General features: G+C 45.8%; 1 protein-coding gene across 4 annotated transcripts; it reads left to right on the top strand.

Annotated features, from left to right (window-relative positions):
• The first annotated feature begins 9,162 nt into the window (after positions 1-9,162).
• HNRNPA2B1 (heterogeneous nuclear ribonucleoprotein A2/B1) lies at positions 9,163-18,407 on the top strand. 4 transcript variants are annotated; one of them, XM_073630136.1, is made up of 13 exons: positions 9,163-9,335; positions 10,282-10,392; positions 11,272-11,418; positions 11,548-11,758; positions 11,884-11,988; positions 12,071-12,148; positions 12,670-12,732; positions 13,649-13,768; positions 13,978-14,082; positions 15,185-15,272; positions 15,442-16,332; positions 16,498-16,616; positions 18,194-18,407. In XM_073630136.1, the coding sequence occupies exons 1-10, from the start codon at positions 9,330-9,332 to the stop codon at positions 15,250-15,252; spliced, it is 1,014 nt and encodes a 337-aa protein (XP_073486237.1). In that variant the 5' UTR covers positions 9,163-9,329; the 3' UTR covers positions 15,253-15,272; positions 15,442-16,332; positions 16,498-16,616; positions 18,194-18,407. The 4 variants fall into 4 exon arrangements, with proteins under 4 accessions (XP_073486237.1, XP_073486236.1, XP_073486235.1 ...); XM_073630135.1 differs by having other exon boundaries at positions 9,164-9,335; positions 13,978-14,106; XM_073630134.1 differs by having other exon boundaries at positions 9,164-9,335; positions 13,948-14,082.
• Positions 18,408-23,062: the final 4,655 nt, after the last annotated feature.

Here is a 23,062-nt window from a genome sequence, read left to right as displayed (position 1 = left end):
TGAGTTTCCTCCAATCAGGCCTGGATTTACCCTTGTCTGTCAGTTCACTGCGTGTACAAGTTTCAGCGATCTCCGCCTTTACTGGGGTGTCATGGGCCAGACATGCCCTTATTCAACAATTCTTCAAAGGAGCAATCAGAATGAGGCCCCAAAGGAAGCCCAGATTCCCCAAATGGGATCTTCCTCTAGTTCTTGAGTTCTTCTCACAACTCGATAAACCACTGTCTGTTAGGGAACTTACTATCAAGACTGCCTTCTTGACCGCCATCACTTCGGCCAAGAGGGTGTCCGAAATCCAGGCTTTGGGGTCAAAGGAACCTTTCTTAACCTTCTTTCCGGACAGAGTGACTCTAATTCCAATGCTAGGGTCAAACCCTAAGGTCACCTCAATTTTTCATGAGAACCAAGAGATCTCACTTCCTACCTTTAGATCCGCTGGTAATCTGGAAATACATCCACTCGATGTTGGTGTCTCCTTGAAACAATATCTAGAAGTAACGGCTTCCTTCCGTCATTCGGATTATCTTTTTGTGTCGTTCTACGGGAAGAACAAGGTGCTCCGAGCCTCAGTCAGATCCATTGCTGCATGGATTCTACAGGCAATTCAATGGGCATATAGAGAGAAGGGCTTGGCTCCTCCAGAGGTGGTGACAGCACACTCGACTAGAAGTCTTTCGACCTCGTGGGCAGCCTCTCGTCACGTCGCTCCTGAAGTGATTTGCAGGGCGGCTTCTTGGTCATCGATCCATACCTTCATGTCCCATTACTGTGTTGAGCCAGCTGCTCTATCCTCAGTTGATTTTGGTGTTAAAGTACTGTCGGTGGACGGTGTTAAATAAATCTTTGTTTTCTTCAGCATTTTTTGCCCACCCGGGTGTGTTTGGCGAGTTATTTCCCACACGTTGGCTGCCATGGAGTCTGTCAGGAAAACGGAAAATTCCTATCAAAATACTTACCGTAATTTTCCTTTCCTGATGGACTCCATGGCAGCAGGAGTTCCCTCCCAAATGGCTGGAGTAGGCTAGTTATCGAACACGGCTGCTGGTGAGGAGCAAAGATTTATGGGAGTAGTGTCCTATAGGGTAGTAGAGGCGGGACTAAACCCACACGTTGGCTGCCATGGAGTCCATCAGGAAAGGAAAATTACGGTAAGTATTTTGATAGGAATTTTCCGTTTTTTAAGCTTTTTGGAAAACATAGGGAAGGGTTATCACCCCTGTGACATTTGTTTTGCTGTCTTTCCTCCTCTTCAGAAGATTTCACCTCACTTTTTGTCCCAATGGATTGGAAAGCATCAGTGGAAAGGAGAAATGTTTTTCCCATATTAACTCTTACAGGAGAGAATTTCCCTTCCTAGGGGTGGATTTATTCAAGTAGGAGTCGTTTGTAAGTTAGTTGTTTGAAAGTAGGGTCCTGCCCTATATACTCAGCAGAAATTTGGGCCTTAGGTGTTGCTGTGGCCACAACACTGTAAGCCCTCACAGGGCTCTGCTGTGAAATATTAGATCAAGAATTGTAATTACATGCCCCTGTTGAACAGGAGCTGAAAAATTAGGCCTTAGGCACTGGTGCTGGTGCCACAACACTGCAACCCCTCACAGACACTCTAGTTGGAATGCAGGAACGAGCCCTGCTGCAAAGTATTACATCAAAAATCGTAATTACACGCCCCTGTTAAACAGGGGCTGAAAAATTGTGCCTTAGGCACTGGTGGTGGCACCCAGAACCAAAAATGTTCTTACAAGCTATCAGCGTGATGATTGAGGAGGAAGAGGATAATTACTCAGGGATAGTCACTCAGCATCAGCATAGGCAGTCTTTGAAGGGATCTGAGATTTCAAAAAAAATTATTCGGTTACATCAGCATCAGGTGCTTGGTAGCTGGTGGTGATCCATAGTTACATAGTAGGTGAGGTTGAAAAAAGACACAAGTCCATCAAGTCCAACCTATGTGTGTGTGATTATGTGTCAGTATTACATTACATATCCCTGTATATTGCGGTCATTCAGGTGATTATCTAATAGTTTCTTGAATCTATCAATGCTCCCCGCTAAGACCACCGCCTGTGGAAGGGAATTCCACATCCTTGCCGCTCTTACAGTAAAGAACCCTCTACGTAGTTTAAGGTTAAACCTCTTTTCTTCTAATTGTAATGAGTGGCCACGAGTCTTATTAAACTCTCTTCTGCGAAAAAGTTTTATCCCAAGACTCATTCATTTTTATGAAGGTCAGTCGATCGACCGAGTCAGTGGACAGACGCACCCTGTGATCGGTTACCACGCCTCCAGCAGCACTGAATGTGCGTTCCGAAAGAACGCTGGATGCAGGACAGGCCAGTAGCTCAATTGCATACTGTGAAAGCTCTGGCCAGTGATCCATCCTCAAGACCCAGTAACCCAGAGGATTTTCGGTGGGAAAGGTGTCCAAGTCTGATCTTGCCCCTAGGTATTCCTGCACCATGTAAAACAGACGCTGGCGATGGTTGCTGGAACCGATCATACCTTGGGGCTGCGGACCAAAAAATTGTCTGAACGCATCGGTCAGACGGCCACCTTCTCCACCGCTCCTTCTTTGACTGACCGAAGCCTCAGCAACACGTTGTCCAGAAACAGGAGTTTGTAACCTCCCAGTCTCTGGGAACGCTTTGCACAGACCTTTCTGCAAGGCCTCCCGAAGATGTTTCATCCTCTGCTCCCTCTGCGATGGCAAGATAAGGTCCGCAACCTTACCCTTGTAACGTGGATCAAGGAGGGTTGCCAGCCAGTATTGGTCCTTCTCCTTGATACCACGAATACAAGGATCCTTACGCAGGCTTTGCAGGATCAGGGAGGCCATGCAGCGTAGGTTTGCTGAGGCATTCGGTCCGGAGTCCTCTGGGTCACTAAGGACGACATGGTCCGCAGCCACCTCCTCCCAGCCACGTACAAGTCCATGTGTTTCTTGGGACTGATCCCTTAAAGACTGCTGCTGATGCTGAGTGCCAGGCTCCACCTCCATACTGACACAATCTTCCTCCTCCTCCTCCTCCTCTTCCTCCTCGTCCTCTTCCTGTGTGATCGGCGGGCACGCAGGAACACTGTCTGGATAAAGGGGGCCTTGAGAGCTAAGGAAGTCCTCCTCTTCCTGCCTCTGTTCTGCCTCAAGTGCCCTGTCCATTATTCCACGCAGCGTGTGCTCCAACAGGTGGACAAGGGGGACAGTGTCATTGATGCATGCACTGTCACTGCTCACCATCCTCGTGGCCTCCTCAAATGGTGACAGGACAGTGCATGCATCCCTGATCATGGCCCACTGGCGTGGGGAAAAAAAAACAAGCTCCCCTGACCCTGTCCTGGTGCCATAGTCGCACAGGTACTCATTGATGGCCCTCTGCTGCGTGTGCAGCTGCTGCAGCATGGCCAACGTTGAGTTCCACCTGGTGGGCATGTCACAGATTAGGCGGTTCTTGGGCAGGTTAAACTCCTTTTGGAGGTCCGTCAGCCGAGCACTGGCATTATATGACCGGCGGAAATGCACACAGACTTTCCTGGCCTGCCTCAGGACATCCTGTAAGCCCGGGTACCTGCCCAAGAACCGCTGCACCACCAAGTTAAGGACGTGAGCCAAACAGGGCACATGGGTCATTTGTCCCTGTCGGAGGGCAGAGAGGAGGTTGGTGCCATTCCTGCCTTAAGTTGGCGTGGCGTCAACCACCTCTGAACCTGCCCCTGCAGAGCTGACAGAACCTCTGCCCCAGTGTGGCTCCTGTCCCCCAAGCACACCAGCTCAAGCACCGCATGGCATCTTTTGGCCTGCGTACTTGCGTAGCCCCTTGAACGACTACGGAGCACCGCTGGTTCCGAGGAAGAGGCCATGGAGGAAGAAGAAGAGGAGGGGGTGGAGGAGAGAGGTGTGTCACAATCATTAGCATTTTGGAGGCGTGGTGGCGGAACAACCTCCAACACTACTGCACCTTGTCCTGCATCCTTCCCAGCTGCCAGCAGAGTCACCCAATGCGCCGTGAAACTTAGGTAACGTCCCTGGCCATGCCTGCTGGACCATGAGTCAGCGGTAATATGCACCTTACCGCTGACCGCCCTGTCCAGCGAGGCATGGACATTGCCTTCCACATGCTGGTAGAGAGCCGGAATCGCCTTCCGTGAGAAAAAGTGGCGTTTGGGTACCTGCCACTGAGGAACCGCACATTCCACAAACTCACGGAAGGGGGCAGAGTCTACCAACTGAAAAGGCAGCAGTTGAAGTGCTAGCAATTTTGCCAAGCTAGCATTCAACCGTTGGGCATGTGGATGGCTGGGAGCAAACTTCTTTCGGCGGTGCAGCAGCTGGGGCAGGGAAATTTGCCTGGTACAATCTGACGTCGGTGTACCAAAATCAGATTGCCCACAAGTACGTGGCTGTGACACACCTAATTCTACACCTTCATTCCTCTCAGTGCAGGTCTCAGAGAGGACTGAAGGTCTAGTGGGGTTGGAAATCTCAGCTGATGAGGAGCAAGCAGAGGTCCTCTTTGTGCTTTGGTGTGGGTCTTTTAGATACGCTTGCCAACGAACTGCATGGCAGGTCAACATATGTCTGGTCAAGCATGTGGTACCCAAGCGGGAGATGTTTTGGCCACGCGAGATACGCTTGAGACATATGTTGCAAATAGCAGCGGTGCGATCTGATGCACTCGTCTCAAAAAAGGCCCACACCAAAGAACTTTTTGAATAACGCGCAGAGACTGCAGCGCCCTGCACATGTGGAGCTTTGGGGTGTGATGCAGTCAATGTGCTGCCCTTAGGCTGGCCCCTGGAGGGCATCCTGCCTCGTTGGTGATGTGCCGCCTCCTCCTCCTCCTCCTCTCTCCTATCAGGCACCCACGTTGAGTCAGTGACCTCATCATCCCCTCCCTCCTCATCACTGGAGCAAACCTGGCAGTATGCTGCAGCAGGGGGAGCATGACTGCCAGATTGCTGTCCTTCTTGGGCACCCCCTCTGTCCGTGCTCGTGTTACTGCCTTCATCGAGCTCAGTATCATCATCAGAGCCTTCCAAACGCTGGGCATCCTCCTGGAGCATGTACCCAACACTGTGGTCAAACAGTTCGAGGGACTCCTCAGGAGGACATGGTGGGGCTAGGGAAGGAGTCACTGATGACATTGAGCCGAGGGAAGAGGCCGCTGCTTTGCCAGACAAAGTACCCTGGGCATGGGTGAGAGAGGATGAGGAGGATGAGGACGGCTTGGTCATCCACTCGACCAAGTCTTCCGCATGTTGCGGCTCAACATGGCCAGCTGCCGAAAAAAAGGCCAAGTGTGTCCCCTGGCCACGTGCTGATGAGGATGCACCGTCTCCACGACCAGCACTAGACACAGAGCCTGCTTGCCCTCTCTTATTGGCTTGTGACTGTCTGCCTCTCCTTCTTGGCCTTCCAGACATACTAATGGCCTGTAGCTGCACTAAGCTGGGATATATATATATATATATATATATATATATATATATGTACTGATACTGCAGCTAGCAAAATCAACTGCCTGCCTGTAGTATGAGAACACCACCAACCTTCTACAGGTAGCTTTAGCTGAACACTGTGAGGTGGACGCACCCCACTAACTTGTAGGTTTAGCAGAACACTGTGAGCAGGACGCACTGCACTAACTGTAAATAGTCTAGCTGCCTGACTGTGGTACTAATAGGATCAAAAGAACACCAGCAATTTTCTTCAGGTAGCTGTATTTACTGTAACAAGACAAGCCTGCCTGTCAGTAAGAAGATAACAGAAACGGATCTAGCTGAACACTGTGAGCAGGACGCACCCCACTAGCTTGTAGGTTTAGCTGAACACTGTGAGGTGGACGCACCCCACTAACTTGTAGCTTTAGCTGAACACTGTGAGCAGGACGCACCCCACTAACTTGTAGGTTTAGCAGAACACTGTGAGCAGGACGCACTGCACTAACTGTAAATAGTCTAGCTGCCTGACTGTGGTACTAATAGGATCAAAAGAACACCAGCAATTTTCTTCAGGTAGCTGTATTTACTGTAACAAGACAAGCCTGCCTGTCAGTAAGAAGATAACAGAAACGGATCTAGCTGAACACTGTGAGCAGGACGCACCCCACTAGCTTGTAGGTTTAGCTGAACACTGTGAGGTGGACGCACCCCACTAACTTGTAGGTTTAGCTGAACACTGTGAGCAGGACGCACCCCACTATCTTGTAGGTTTAGCAGAACACTGTGAGCAGGACGCACTGCACTAACTGTAAATAGTCTAGCTGCCTGACTGTGGTACTAATAGGATCAAAAGAACACCAGCAATTTTCTTTAAAATACTGTAACAAGACAAGCCTGCCTGTCAGTAAGAAGATAACAGGAACGGATCTAGCTGAACACTGTGAGCAGGACGCACCCCACTAGCTTGTAGGTTTAGCTGAACACTGTGAGGTGGACACACCCCACTAACTTGTAGGTTTAGCTGAACACTGTGAGCAGGACGCACCCCACTAGCTTGTAGGGTTAGCAGAACACTGTGAGCAGGACGCACTGCACTAACTGTAAATAGTCTAGCTGCCTGACTGTGGTACTAATAGGATCAAAAGAACACCAGCAATTTTCTTCAGGTAGCTGTATTTACTGTAACAAGACAAGCCTGCCTGTCAGTAAGAAGATAACAGAAACGGATCTAGCTGAACACTGTGAGCAGGACGCACCCCACTAGCTTGTAGGTTTAGCTGAACACTGTGAGGTGGACGCACCCCACTAACTTGTAGCTTTAGCTGAACACTGTGAGCAGGACGCACCCCACTAACTTGTAGGTTTAGCAGAACACTGTGAGCAGGACGCACTGCACTAACTGTAAATAGTCTAGCTGCCTGACTGTGGTACTAATAGGATCAAAAGAACACCAGCAATTTTCTTCAGGTAGCTGTATTTACTGTAACAAGACAAGCCTGCCTGTCAGTAAGAAGATAACAGAAACGGATCTAGCTGAACACTGTGAGCAGGACGCACCCCACTAGCTTGTAGGTTTAGCTGAACACTGTGAGGTGGACGCACCCCACTAACTTGTAGGTTTAGCTGAACACTGTGAGCAGGACGCACCCCACTAACTTGTAGGTTTAGCAGAACACTGTGAGCAGGACGCACTGCACTAACTGTAAATAGTCTAGCTGCCTGACTGTGGTACTAATAGGATCAAAAGAACACCAGCAATTTTCTTCAGGTAGCTGTATTTACTGTAACAAGACAAGCCTGCCTGTCAGTAGGAATATAACAGGAACGGATCTAGCTGAACACTGTGAGCAGGACGCACTGCACTAAATGTAAATAGTCTAGAAGATAACAGGAACGGATCTAGCTAAACTGAATACAGTGTATATATATATATATGCAACACCTGGGATGCATATATATACACAATACACTTTAAGTGCAGCTAACTGACTGACTGTCCTGCCTAATCTAGCTAACTCAAATGAAATGACACTGTCTCTCTCTCTAAGCACACCGGAACACACTGCACAGGGCCGCCGTGCAGGCGGCCTTATATAGTGTGGGGCGTGTACTAAATCCCCTGAGCCATAATTGGCCAAAGCCTCCTTGGCTTTGGCCAATTATGGCTCTCTGTTAAGGCGGCGCTGTGATTGGCCAAGCATGCGGGTCATAGTGCATGCTTGGCCAATCATCAGCAAGCAATGCACTGCGATGCCGCAGTGAATTATGGGCCGTGACGCGCCACACGAATTTGGCGCGAATGGCCCATATCGTTCGCAATTCGGCGAACAATCGAACAGCCGATGTTCAAGTCGAACATGGGTTCGACTCGAACACGAAGCTCATCCCTACTTCTGAGGAGTGAAGCGATCTACAAATGCTTCCAAAAGTGGAGAACGGCCCCTGATACTGGAATCTCGTGAGACTTTACAAGATTACAGCACCAGAAATTCACCGAAACACCAAGATGTCAGTTTATTAAGCAGTGATAAATTATCACCGCTCAATACACGGACAGACGACGTGGATTAATGTTAATAAAATAACGAGTCCCCCTACATTATATAGATATGTATACACACACACACATTATATATACATGTATATACACACACATTATATATATATACATATACACATTATATGTATATATATGTATACACATAAATATGACAGGGGGGCATGGTTACAGTGTTGGGGGGTCTGAACGAGGCATAAGGAAGTTAAAAATCTTCCTCCTTCCCCCTCAGATCCCCCCAGATTTCCTCTTCACTCCCCGATTCACCATCTCTGAGCTGGTGAACCTGGGAGTGTGAATTCTGACTCAGATCGCCAGTGAAGCAGTGAGATCACCGCTTTATAAACTGGCCGTTACTGTGTCATTCATGAGGATTCTCCGTGTGTAGAGATAATCGGCGGGAGAACAAGTTCAAACATGTTCTCCCCCAATTATCACTGTTTCATAAACTGTTTATGGATTGTGATCAGCGGCAATCCTCTGGATCACCTAAGACCTTGTGTAATCTCACATGAATGTGAAAAAGTCTTCTTCATTGCCAGTGTTGTGATATATGCAAATACTCATACATTTCTGCGCTAAAACTTCAATTTTTTTCGATTTATCACTTGTGGCTGTGCAGTGTGTACTGATCACTGTATTTCTGATCTTTATGTAGCTGTGTGCATGGCTCCCATAGAGAACAATGCCTCTAGATTCAGATCAGTAGAACACGTGGTCTTTTTTACGCTAGTGTGCGTTGAGGCCTTACTAGAGATTTTACTGCAGGATAGTGTGTAGAGCTCAGGATTGTATTGTCCCCAGATGGAAACCCCCCACCCCGCACCCAATGTACATTGCCCTCCCATAGAAGAAGAAGAAAGCGGCACAGCACACAATAGAATGAAATCTCCCACAATCCCTCGCGTCTGCCCCCTTCCCCAGCACCCCCTCTGCACTCGTTTCACGTCCACGGGAAGGGCGTAGCCATATTCACAAAGCTCGCCTCCGCCTACGCAGCCCCCATCCTCTATTCATCGCCGGCTCCTTTACGAACATTGGCCCGCCCCCCTGCCGAGCGCCATTGTCTTTCTAAAGAGGCGCCGCCATGACAACGCAGCTCGGGTTACGCTAACCACCAGCGTCTCGGGTACCGCCCTCCGCCCGCCATTGGCTGAGCCCACGCTTTCTATTGACGTAAAGAGGCGTAGCCAACATCTGGCGAGGGAATCTTCTAGAAGAAGCGGGGTTGCGCTTTCGCCATTACCATCGAGCCGTCGTCCGGTGTGCACACGGGGAGAGTTGTCCTTCCGTATTTTTCATTCTAGCATCTCGGAGGTCGGTGTGTCCGGACAACATGGAGGTGAGTGAGGCGGGGGTTGTATGCGGGTGGCCGGTCGGTGCTTTGCCTCGGTGCGGGATGGGGAGACCGGCTGTATGAATGGCGGGCGGGGAGGTGACCACGTGCGGCCTGTGGGCCCGGCCATTGTTGAGTGGGAGATGTGTCCACCTGTACTGGGAGAGGAGGAGGAGGGGGGAGCCGGCTGTTCTCCTGTAATGGCGGCTCTGCTCTCTTCTTGGCCGCCATCTTGTCTCTGTTCTGCAGTGAGAGGCTGAGATGGCCGCGAGCATCCCCCCACCACCATGTTACCAGGGGGACATGATGATTGGGCGCATTATCGGCGATTGTCAGTACATGATAAATCCGTGCTCCATGTTGAGTGTATGGCGGGATCGGGCTTCATATGATCAGGTTATAGAGAATACATCACGTTTTGTAGCACTGTGCATGGCAGCCAATCAGTGCCTACTTTTCATTTTACCTGGAGATGGAAGCACAGTTATGAGATGGAGAAATGATTGGTGAGCCGCCTGCAGGAATATGTTAATGATTGTATGACCAGCTGCCGATCATTATCTAGAAACATTGCTACCCGGCTCTGGATACAGAACACTCCAATAAGGAGGCCCTTCTAATATGAATATGGCTCATGTCAGGGTTCTATGGCTCTTGAGGGATCTCTAGGGGTTGCTTGGGGATCCATGGCTCTCTAGGGGTTGCTCGGGATTCCATGAGCAATTTCTTACCCTCAGATCTCTAATGTACCATATGTTATAGTTGGTTTTAGCAGGGCTTCCCTGAGACTGAAAAATTTAAGGGGGTTCCTTTGTGTTAAAGGTTGAGGCTGGAATGTGCTGAGAGATTTTCCTGCCCTAATAAAAAGGGGGGAGGAACTGATCACTGGGAATATCTACATCCATCCATTCTCCTCATATCTATCATCTTTGTCTCATCTTTGTTTTTGCAGAGGGAAAAGGAGCAGTTCAGGAAGCTTTTCATTGGAGGACTCAGCTTTGAAACTACAGAAGAGAGTCTAAGGAAATATTACGAACAATGGGGGAAGCTGACAGACTGTGTGGTGAGTAGATGTGGGGACATTGTGAGCACTGTTTCCCCTAGTGTAAATTATTTTTTTTTTTTTTTTGATTAAATGTTTGAAACTCCCCTTCTGACCAAGGTTTATACTAGGACCCTGTAGACAGCTTCCAATATGCAATTGGGAAACAATTTCTCATTCACACCAGTGCAACATGACAGTTCTAGTCAAATTCAAGTCGCACCCAATTTCTAGCAATGAAACCGTTAAAATCGTTTGCGACTCATGCTGCAGGAACTTTGAAAGGTTCCTGTGCCACTTTTTTTTCCTGATTTTCATTGTGACTTGCATAGACTTTTGAAGTCACGTGGCAATGAAGTCAGAGCTGCAAATCGCACTGATCAGCAGCTTTCAAATCATGCTAGAGTAACATGTTTTCAAAGCTCCTTTGTTGGCACAGACTGTACATCCAGTTTTTACAACTGATATTTGTGAACAGTACATACAAGGTTAATGATGAGCATAAATCGCGCCCCCCCCTTACTGCATTTTATGTTTTGAGTTTGTTTTTGTTTGTTTTTTTATAAGTGGAAATAGTTTTGACTGTAAAACTAGCAATGTGCTATTGTAGACCCCCTCTCATTCAATATGCTGCTTTGAAATCTACAATATCAAGCTTTGCCTCTTAACCCGACATTTGGCTGCTTGCAGTGAAGGTATGTCACCACTGAAGATCCCTATTCTTGTGAAAACACTTGCAAGATTTGGGGTCCTTTGCTCTGTGAGGGATTCACAGTGAAGCTGAATGACATCCACCCCCCCCCCCCCCCCAAAGATCACTGAATATGGCTTTGTGTATGGTGGCATTTTCTTTTTATATTCAAATGTGCCTTTTTACAAAGTGGTGCTCTTTCCTCCTAGGTCATGAGGGACCCTCAAAGCAAACGATCCAGAGGTTTTGGATTTGTAACCTTTTCGTCAATGAATGAAGTAGATGCAGCAATGTCAGCTCGCCCACATTCTATTGACGGCAGAGTTGTGGAGCCGAAGCGTGCTGTAGCCAGAGAGGTAATAATGCTTATTTGCGCACCAACCCCATTTAAACTGTTTCTGCCACTTAACGGCTGCATTGTTTTCTGAGCTGTTAGAATATGTAAACAAGTGTGATAAGATATTTACACATTCTTTAAATTTCAGGAATCTGCTAAGCCTGGTGCCCACGTTACAGTTAAAAAACTTTTTGTTGGTGGTATCAAAGAAGATACAGAAGAGCATCACCTTAGGGAATACTTCCAGGAATATGGAAAAATTGACAGCATAGAAATCATCACAGACAAACAATCTGGCAAAAAGAGGGGCTTTGGTTTCGTAACATTTGATGATCATGATCCAGTTGACAAAATTGTTTGTAAGTTTTGGGTTTTTTTTTTTTTTTTTTTTTTTTTGTGGCTTAATATGCTGGTTTTTCTATAATGTGCATATGAAAGCAAAAAGCAGGCGATTTTGTATGTTTGACCCTGTCCTTCTCCTTAGTGCAAAAATATCACACTATAAATGGACACAATGCAGAAGTCAGAAAAGCTTTATCAAGACAAGAAATGCATGAAGTACAGAGCACAAGGAGTACTAGAGGAGGAGGTGAGCATTAGATTCTCAATTGCTGTTACATCTGCCCTATGTTGACAATGTCCCTAAATATGCTATGCTCTTGGGTTTTTAGGCAATTTTGGCTTCAGTGATTCACGCGGTGGTGGAAACTTTGGACCAGGACCTGGCAGCAACTTCAGAGGAGGCTCAGGTAAATGGAATTGTAAACAAATTCTGCGCTGCTCACAAAGTCAACAGCTAACACACCAAATTGGATAAATGGTATACAAAAACTGCAAAGTGTAGCGCTAAAGTGATATGTCAAAGACAGTCTTGATGACACTAAATTAGAAAAATATATATACAGTAGGCAAATGATACATATATGTAAGACTCAAAGTCCATATGGATAATGGTGCAAAGAACTGTGTATATAGTCCCAATCTAATCATATATGGAGAAATAATATATATTCTCCAATCAATATGATTAGATTGGGACTATATACATACCTACTTTGCACCATTATCCATATGGACTTTGAGTCTTTTACATATGTTTCATTTGCCTATTGTATATATATTTTTTTTTTATTTCAGTGTCATCAAGATTGTCTACACTGTCTTTGACATTGCTCTTTAGCACTACACTCTGCTGTTTTTGTTCAGGTAAATGGAATGCCGTGTGTCTTCTTTGACTATTATGTTTGTTTGTTTTTGTGCTTTTAAACAGATGGCTATGGTGGTGGACGAGGTTATGGGGATGGATACAATGGATATGGTGGCGGCCAAGGAGGTAAGTTATTTGTCACATTTTGAAAGGCACTTCAGACACCCCTGACTCAAGGCACCCATAGAATGTAGATCTAATTGCCTCGTGGTCTCCCAACCACAAACAGAACAGGGTCAGTTAACCTACTAGTGGTGTTTGGCTCTATGGTCACACCATTTGATACAGAGACTTAATATTCCTATCCTGTTCAAGACTTTTAACACTGGGGCGTTGGCATTAAAGCAGCAATTTGCTAGTGGGGCTCTTTTAATCCCTGCTGTCAGCCAAAGAGGTTAATAGCGCCCGTGTTGCAGGTTCATTTCAAGGGGAGGTGCAGTAATACAACACTCCTGCACCACCCCAAAGATGCTGCTTGCAGGACTTTTTCCTGTCCTGCAAGTGCACTGATCAAGAGGCACTTTACAGGTGCCCCAGTGTGCAAGGGTCTTAGTATGCAGATACACTGTCCTCCATTGGGAGGGGTTGTTTCTGCTGCTTTACTGGGGCTTGTATAGCCCAATTTGTCTACAGGGTTCTGACCTCTAAGTCTTGACAGTTAAGACACACACCCCCCCCCCCCTTCACAGTAAAGCGCCTGTAAACTGCCTCAGTGTGAGTGTAGTGTGCTTGCAGGACAAGAGTCCTGCAGGCAGCGTCTTTGGTGTGGTCCTAAACCTCGCCTCCAAAGCACTTTGGCAGTTGCTCTTTTTGGGTGCTTTTGACCCCTTCTTTGGGGTCAAAAATGAGCAGTGCCTTTCCACTAGCGTGGGGCGGTCTTCAGTGTGAAAGGGGTTTAAGGGTTGGTTAAACTGGCTAATATGCACTGCATTATATACTCGGTTCTGCAATTGCTGTCCTTAGTATGTCTATGCTTGTTATAATAGATAAAAAAAATATAGGCTTGTGATCTGCTTAATTATGGGCTTCCCATCTTCTGCAGGTGGAAACTTTGGCGGTGGACCTGGTGGTTATGGTGGTGGCCGTGGTGGTTATGGTGGTGGTCCTGGTTATGGCAATCAAGGTGGTGGATATGGTGGCGGATATGACAACTACGGAGGAGGTAAGATCTGTTATGCCTTTTATATAAAGTTTTGGGCATGGACCCCCATTGTCTTATAATATACGGAGGACTTTTTTTTTTTTTTTTTTTTTTTTTTTTTTCCTTCTCCCAGAAATGTGGTTGCAATTTTTAAATCTTATGACTTGGCTGAGAATATTTTCTTTATCTCTTTTGTATAGTGAACTCTTCAAATGAATCTGTTGCTACAGGTAACTATGGAGGAGGAGGAAACTACAACGAATTTGGAAACTACAATCAGCAGTCTTCTAATTATGGCCCTATGAAGAGTGGAGGAAACTTTGGAGGCAGCAGAAGTATGGGAGGACCATATGGTGGAGGTAGAATTGGTAGTCGTAGGCCTTTGGGTGTTGCATAGTACACATTAAGCTCTCCATACATTATTAAATTCAATTTCCTTTAGCTTTAACTAATATAGTGCAAGGGCCTGCCTGATTACATACAAATTGAAAGTGTTTAGTTCTCACCTCCATATTGTATGGTTTTGGTAAATCTAAAGGAAAATTGTTTAATGTATGGCCAGCCTTAATCTTTCATTGAGGCTCCATTCACATCTAGGCATTGCGTTTTTTTTGTACACTTTTGAAGTTCAAAGGTCTCGAATGTTAAAAGCAGTAAAACTGTAATCTGCCAAAGAAGCTCATGCACTTTTGTGCTGTTTTGCTTTAGGTGACAGAACGTTCAGATGTGAGCAGGGACCATTGTAATGAATGGGATTTGTCTTGTTGGATGTTAGTGCTGAGGCTTTTAGCAGAAACGCCTAGATGTGACCGGAGTATAAAGGTCTTTTCATACACACTACAGGGGTTAGTTCATTTTGACCTAGTGTAGTGTTTATGCATACTACAAATATTTTTTTTTTTTTTTTTTTAATTCTCCCATCTGAGTATATGCTTTGGAGATTACCTTTTTTTCTGTCCTGATGACCACAGGTAGGGTTTGAAGTAAATGGTAATGCGGGCAAATGGCATACCGGAAGGGGTTTTTTTTGTGGGGTGTTCCACAAATCCCTCTTAGTATGTTGTGCTCTTATTCGGATAAGGGGAAGAGACCATCACTGCTTGGTGTGGCTCCTACCAGTTGTCCAGTCTTCTACAGTAAAGTGACCATAGCTTGAAAGTGTAGTATAAATGGGCAAGGATAGAATTGCGAACACAGCTTCTAGCTAAAATTTCCAACTTCCTGTGGAGAAATGATTGCATTTCTCCTCAGATGGTAACACCCATTGTCTTCAAACATCTATTGTATCTAGACTTGACAGGTTTCTTTCATTACTGAAATGCACTTCATCAAACATCCAATCATTTTGCAGTAGAATTTGAAAATAGTCAGTTGGTTGACATGGCTCTGAATGTGTAGGTCAGATTTTTTAAAACCAACTTTTTTTTTTTTTTCCAGGCAACTATGGCCCTGGCAGTGGAGGGAGTGCCGGTGGTGGATATGGAGGAGGAAGAAATCGCTATTAATTCCACTTTGTTCCTTCTGGGTAAGTGAACAAAAGCATCTTCTGCATCGATTTCTTTCCTTATTTTTAATACCAAAAAAATGACGAGTACTTTAGCTACAGGTTAAGCTTATCAGGATAGTATTGTCTTGAAACTGGCTAGCTGGATATCATCATAACCTATTTTTACTCTTTACTTCTGTTGAAACAGGCTTCACTGTATAAATAGGAGAGGATGAGAGCCCAGAGGTAACACAGCTGCAGGTTATCGAGATTACAAAGTTAAGGAGTCATTATCTCAGTCATGCGTAGAACATGCAGTGATATGACAGAAGACACCAGAGCAGATACAGAGAGCCATTTTGTGAATGGAATGGATATATTTAAGTACATTACCTTTACAATGGAGGAAGGACTGTAAAATATGCCTTTTTTGAGACAGTTTTTAGGTTTTTAAATGTTAATTTGTAGTGGTCATTTGTAAAGAGTGCAACAGCATTCCTTTTTGATAATGTTCAATTTAAGTTGCAGGTAATGTGACACTTTTTTATAAGATTTATGAACAGTCAAAGCAACTAGCCAGGATCATGGTGTAATATGAGACTTTTTTTTAAATTTTATTTTCATTTTAAATTTCAGTGTGTGTATAGTTCAAGCTGTTGTACACTTTCATTTAATAAAAAAAAAATTCGAAAGGAAATGCTTGTCTCTTTCTAGCTGTATGTATTGATTTGTACCAAGGAAAGGTGTAGTACAAAGTGTTATGTAAAATAAAGTTTTAAGTGTTAATGTGTGTTTTTGCAAGTTGTGAGGAGAAGAGAACCTAGATGACAAGGGCTATCTCTACAAAGAGGCACCTGTTCAGACCTTTTAGATTCAGCTGCTTCATCCATGGCGAGTAAAGGAGCTATCTACCCAGCAAGGGACTCTACCCAGGGACACAGGTCTAGTGCAAGAGAAGCAATGGGTGCCGCCTCTAAGCTCAGTCGTTTTATCACTGAGCTAAAGTTCTGGATAAAGGTTTTACTACACTAGATTTAAGGAGGACAACGAAAGCTGAGGGGGTAGAGCAAAGTAGTGCTAAGCTTCAGTTAAACTTTAGGTAAGATCTGTTTTCTTTCTATTAACAGTTTACAGTATAGTTTCTATTTGAGCATTAATGTCACTTTTTTTTTATTGGCTTTTAAATGTGTAATATTTTCTAACTTTGTGCAACGTTGTTTTGTAAGACTCTAAAGTAAGGTTTTTCTCTTGCTGGAATTTTCAGCATTGTGGTTTGAAAAGTGGACGAGCAGTCTGACAAAGACTGAACTTCGTTTCAACAAGTGAAACAATGCACACATACTCGAGCGGTACACAATTCTGAAATCTTACAGGATGCTACAGGTAACTAAAACCCCAGTAAAATTTTTTTTTTTTTTTTTTTTTTCCCTCCCCCCCCCCCATGCCACTGTCTTGTAGTGTCCTGTAGGGAGTTCATGCCTGGACTTTTTTTTTTCCCAGAGTATGTGGAGATTACTGTTAACCCCATTACTTGCACAATGCATTCAAGATGGCTGTTAACACATTAAATATATCCTGAATTTAATTATAAATGCCCTTTAGAGATTTCCTCATAGGTTTCCTAACTTTTTAACTAGGTTACTCTAGTTGTGTTTAATGTGTTCACTGAGTTGAAACATGTAAAGCAGGGGGAGAGACACAAATCAGCTGAAGTTTTTACTTTTGGGTGGAACTCTGCTTTAAAGCGGAGCTCCGCCGAAATTTTTTTTTTTTTTAAGTCAGCAGCTACAAATACTGCAGATGCTGCCTTTTAAAACATGAACACTTACCTGTCCAGGGCGCCCGCGATGTCGGCACCCGAGGCCGAACTGTTTCTCCGTCCTTCACGGCTTCACTTCCTGATTCCCTACTGCGCATGCGTGAGTCACGCAGCGCAATACGAATGGTCCCTGCTGTCGCTGGGACCCGTGTGTTTCCCAGCAGGGAGGGAGCAGGAAGTGGTGTAAATAACCGCAGATTCTGCAGCTATCTATGCCGGAAGTGGGTACAGATACCTGTAATATACAGGTATCTGCACCCCCCTCCCCCCTGAAAGGTGCCAACTGTGACACTGGAGGGGGGGGGGGAATCCGATGAGTGGAAGTTCCACTTTTGGGTGGAACTCCACTTTAAGGGCAGTTGGTAAAAGCCTCTCAACATACGGACATCCAGTATAGCTATAGTTAAAATTCTTTTGACAGGCTTGTTCACAGGAGGAAACCAGCTCTACTCAGACTGATGGTGCCACCTTAAAGGCTGGTTTCACCTGTGCTGTTGGGTTTTTCAGGCAGCTGATTGGGCTTCTTCATTTGAAGGGTTCCCAATGTGCACTGAAAGGGTTAGTTGCCCATAATGTCTAGGGGATTTCAGACCAGGCAGTACTAGGCAGCCCCAGCTGTCTCTGCATGAAGCTGCTTGGGGTGGAGCCTGTTTCAGAGCCGACAAGGGAAACCCTAATCCTGTATTGAAGGTTTTTTTAAGGGTAGAGTGATCAGACATGCCAGCAAGGTCCCTGCAGCCCCTCTCTTAAGTTGTGACTGAGTAATAAGGCATTGTCTCCCTTTAATCATCTGCTACTGAACCTAGTTGGCAATTAACATTTGCAGGTGGCTTCTGTTGGGATTTAATCTTTTTTACAGGGGTATTTACAAGGAAGGGGCACCTAAATTAAGGGTGCCTGATTTAGTTGCACTAAATGCCCATATCTGAAAGGTAAGTTTTGGCCCATCAGAGTAGTTACTATTACAAAACAAGACTGGGTCCTTGCACACATGTGGGGTGGGTTTGAGCCTTCTCCAGATCATTGGTAATGCTCTTTGATTTATAGTTTCCTTGGCTTAACCTTTTTTGTAATGATGGGCAGTACTCAACTGTATCAACAAAGTGAAGTGATTTTTTTAACTATATTCTCTGTCTAACAGGTAATTTCTGGAGCAGGTAAAAGTGCAAATGGAGACTTGTGCAGTATTCAAAGTAACTTATTGGAGCTTTTTATGGCCCAGACTTCAAGATGCAGTTACTTGAAATTAACTGCCAGTGGTGGCTTTTTAATGAACTTTTTAAGTGCAAAGCAGGCTGGTTCTGTGGCGTTTATCTTTTTTGTAATGTTTTTAATAAACACTTTTTTGAAATAAATGGTATTGTCTTCCTTGTTTCTGCAATGTGTTCATCTTACTTAAATACTATGCATTTCTTAGCATGGATGGAGAGCTGAATAAGATTAAATATATTTAAGCATTTCTTTTGATGGAATAACTGAAATGAGAAAGTGGGTTTTTTTTTAGTAAATTACAAAATATATGCCTGCTGACTTCATACATTTGCCCACTGACAATCAGTCTAATTTTAATGGTTGGTTTAATTTAACAATGATGGAATAAACAGCCAGAAACTAACTTCAAATTTTTATATAAATATATTTTTTTTTGCATTTTAATAAGTGAAATTAGTATTGACACCTTTTGCAAAACATGTTTTAGTACTTGGTGTCAATACTCTTTGCAGTTCCTCTAAGTCATTAATGGTTTTGAGGCTGATGTTTGGTATCTCGAACCTTCAGCTCCCTCCAAATTTTCTATGGGAGTAAGGTCTGGAGACTGGCGAGGCCACTCCAGGACCTTAATGTGCTTCTTGAGCCACACCTTTGTTGACTTGGCCATATGCTTTGGGTAATGGCACGCTGGAATACATATCCATGACCCATTTTTAATGCCGTGGCTGAGGGATGGAGGTTCTTGATTTGATGGTACATCGCCCTGTTCATCATCCCTTTTTAATGTGGTGGAGTTGTCCTGTCCCCTTGGCAGAAACACCCCCAAAGCACATTTCCACCTCCATTGTTTGACTGTGGGGATGGTGTTCTTGGGGGTCATAGGCAGCATTCCTCCCAACTTGGCTCACTGTATGAGCTTGATTAGTGTCATCTGACAACACTTTATTTATATTAAAAAAAAGTTTATACGTGTAATATATTAGAAGCGCTTACTTTAAGAGTGCTCCTAATCTCAGATTGTTACCTGGTAAAGAAGACACCTGGGAGCCAGAAATTTTGCTTATTGATGGGATCAAATACTTGCGTCACTCAGTAAAATGCAAATCTAACTTTTTGGAAAATTTTTTTTTTTTTATTTTTGTCCCCCTCTCATTGTATAGCATAAAATATCTATTTGCAATACTACCGAGACTAAATGACCAAATCAGCTGTACACAGGTATATGGCTTGAAAATGCTGGACCTTACACTTAAGGGGGGGTGTAATTTATAGAACATTGTAAGGTTTTCATTTTGAAGTAAATATGCCTGTACATGTGCACCTTCAAAAGCAGGTACTGGTGCATACAGCGGATCTTGTAATGCATCCCTAGGAGCTGAATAGCACAGCAACTGGGACCACTGTCTGCTATAAATTGTCAACTTCAAACACTCCATGCACTACAGATGTTAAAAATCTATGCTTTGGCCTCCTAGCAGGGAGGTGGGTAGGGGTTTTTGGGGGGAGGGGCAAAGCTTCTGGGTGAACCCAAATAAAACATTTTGCAGCTATATGGGTCCCCCCATCTGAAAATTGGTTTCTCAACTCTTTACTCCAATGGTTGCTAAACATATGGACACTCAAACTCAATTTTGAATCCTAACATGGGTTTTGTTTGCCTTCTCAACCTGGGGGTCGGATGACTATTTGCTAGTGGTCTCCGTATCCTGGGCTGTTCCTGAAGTCTGATGCATGTGACTGCACCGCTCTCCCAGCCTCTTTCCAGGCACCCAACAGGGCTGTTCCTGAAGCCTGTGGCCGCCCATTCAGTTCACTGCATGGCTGGTGGGGGGGGGAGACTAGAGGTCAGCTGATATGTGAGGGGCTGGAGCCAGTTTGTAAAGGGCTGGAGAGCGGTACAATAATGAGTGCCTGCAGATAAGTGTAGCATGAGGGAGATTCTTTGCAAGGTTGGGGCTGCATTTCTGCAAATGGAGTTATTTGGTAAGGATCAATGGTCTCCTCAGTGCTGAGAAATACAGGCAGGTACTTCTCCATCATGCCATACCATCAGGGAGGCATGTGATTGGCCTCAAATTTGTTATGCAGCCGGATAGTGACTAAACAGACAGCCAATGTCATTTAACACTATCTTCAGCATAAAAAAAAGCAAGGAGTCCTGGAAGTGATGGTTTGGCCCCCACAGAGCCTGATCTCAACATTGAGTCTGGGATTACATGAATAGGATTTGAGGCAACATACAGAAGATCTGTCAGTTCTCCAAGATGTTTGGACAACCTACCTGCTGAGTTCTTTTAACCAGTTCTGGACTGCCTCACGTACATATACTGCAGCAGGGTGGCCCGACTGTGCAGTCACGTACAGGTACGTGAATTGTGCCTGCGGTTCTGGGCGAGTGCGCACCTGCCATCACTGTGCCAATCGGATTTGGTTCAGAACCGATAACTCATCAGGTCCAGACTACAGACCAATGATTTATGGCATGGACCTGCTGATCGGTTCTGGCAAATCAGAGAACCTCTTGTGTAATGTAAACACAGGCACAGAAAATTATTTGTTACTGATCACTGTATTGGTGTCACTTGTGATGCTAAACAGCGTTAGGGCAGTTAGTGGTAGTGTCAGTCCCAGGTAGGTTTAGGGCAGCCCCCATATATTCCCTAATAAAGGTTTAACCCCTTGATCACCCCCAAGTTAACCCTTTCACTTCCTGTCAGTATTATGTACAGATTTTTTTTTCTGATCACAGTATTAGTGTCATGGGTGACGCTAGTTAGTGTTCGCGACAATCCCAGACACTGTCAGGTTATAACCCTTTGATTGCCAGTAACCAGTGGCGGAACTACCGCCATAGCGAGCCACGCGGTCGCTATGGGGCCTGCAGCCGAGAGGGGCCTGTGGGGAGGATGAGGAATGCATATTGTGGGGAGGCGAGCACCGCCGCCACAGTCCCCCAGCCAGGGGAAGTGAGGAGAGGAAGAGGCAAGCTGTCCGTACGAGCAGAGAGCTCAGCTGTAAGAGCTTTCATTAGAATTTCCTGTGTTCCCGGGGCTCCCTGCCACATAGCCCCACCTCTTGGCCCGGCGCCTTTGATAGACAGAACGCTGGTCCAATGCAGGACATGTGACGTCATCAAAGGCGCCGGGCCAAGAGGTGGGGCTATGTGACGGGGAGCCCCGGGAACACAGGAAATTCAAATGAAAGCCATTACAGCTCTCTGCTCGTACGGACAGCTTGCCTCTTCCTCTCCTCACTTCCCCTGGCTGGGGGACCGTGCGGCCGGTGCTCGTCCCCCCCCCACTGAGGCAGCCCCATGCTCACCAACAGCCATTTGAGGGCTGCAGTATGCATTCCTCATCCTCCTCGGTAGTTCCACCACTGGCTCACCTCTTTCTCTGCACAGGTGAGGCTGCATTGTGCACGGGTCACGCTGCATTGGGCACGGGCAGTCCACGCTGCATTGGGAACAGGCAGGCCACATTGGGCACAGGTGAGGCTGCATTGGGCACAGGCAGGTTACGCTGCATCGGGCACAGGCAGGTCACGCTGCATTGGGCACAGATCATGCTGCATTGGGCACAGGTGAGGCTGCATTGAGCACAGCTGGGAAAGGTGAGGCTGCATTGGGCACAGGCCACGCTGCATTCGGCACAAGTGGGCACAGGTGAGGCTGTATTGGGAACACAAAAGGCCACATTGGGCACTGGTCACGCTGCATTGGGTACAGGTGAGGGTGATTGAAGCGCCAACACCAGGTGTTTGGAGTATCTTTATCTGTTGATTGTTAAACTTTCTGGAATACATATATTGCTATTGTGGTGTAGGTTTTCCTTTCCTTCCTCTCAGACTCGAACTACACCCTCTTTCAGCCACGCCCACTATTTAATTTAAGCCTGCCTTTTTTTGTGGGGGGGAGGGACCCATACAACATTTTGTTATGGGGCCCTGTGATTTCTAGTTACGTCCTTGCCAGTAACACTAACACACACACTATATACCTCCATTGCTAGTATAGTGTCTGAACGGATAATTATCTTTGATCTGATCAGAACTATACTATCATCCCCAATAGTATAGTGTTCCCAAAAACTCGACGTTAGCAGGATCAGCCCCGACACCTGCGTTTAGCCCCTCTGCCCAGCCCACCAATGTGCAGTATCAGAAGTTCACTGTCACTTCCAATACACAGCACACAAAACTGCAGCATTTAGCAGAGTCAGGCCTGATCCCTGCTAGCGCTAGCAGTTGATTTTTTTGTAGAGATTCAAACAGTCCTCTGACAACCAGGTGCTTTTTATACCTGTGAGTCACACTAGTTACCTGTGAATTTAGTGGCCAAAATGTCAAACGAAATGTACACTAGTGAAGAGGCCTAGAGGATGCTGAGCATGACAGATGAGAGCAGGAAGTCCTCACTGTCAGATTCAGTATTTGAACCTGTAGAGAGTGGCACCCTGACAGATAGCTCTGAGGTGCTACAACCGCATGATACTCATATGTAGCAGAGTGTTAGTACTAGTGCTGCTCAACCTTCTGGTGAACTGGCGAGCACCAGCGGCCTAGTACACCCTGGTCATAGACAAACCAGCACTGCAGTATCATTTGGTGATGTGGCGAGTCCCATAAGTGCAGTTCAAGCTGGTGCAGTGGCTAGCACAAGTAGTGCCCCGCAGCCACCAAGAATTCGAACACAGGCCTGTAGAGCCCATAGTGCCCTTCCCGCTGCTCTTGCAAGTCCTGATTGGCAGCCCACAGATTCTGCAGCGCCCGTACTTCCCCCATTCACTGGCCAACCCGG

This window comes from Aquarana catesbeiana, linkage group LG05 (genome assembly GCF_042186555.1).
Source record: "Aquarana catesbeiana isolate 2022-GZ linkage group LG05, ASM4218655v1, whole genome shotgun sequence".
Taxonomy (NCBI): Eukaryota; Metazoa; Chordata; class Amphibia; order Anura; family Ranidae; genus Aquarana; species Aquarana catesbeiana.
Note: the sequence above shows the minus strand (reverse complement) of the source record. Positions and strands in the feature narration are given on the sequence as shown.

Excerpts from the sequence above, each read along its gene's own strand:
- HNRNPA2B1 (XM_073630133.1), top strand. Across the intron at positions 10,393-11,271 it reads GGAAGCTGACAGACTGTGTG|GTCATGAGGGACCCTCAAAG; the intron begins GTGAGTAGATGT and ends CTTTCCTCCTAG. Across the intron at positions 13,769-13,947 it reads ATATGACAACTACGGAGGAG|TGAACTCTTCAAATGAATCT; the intron begins GTAAGATCTGTT and ends TCTTTTGTATAG.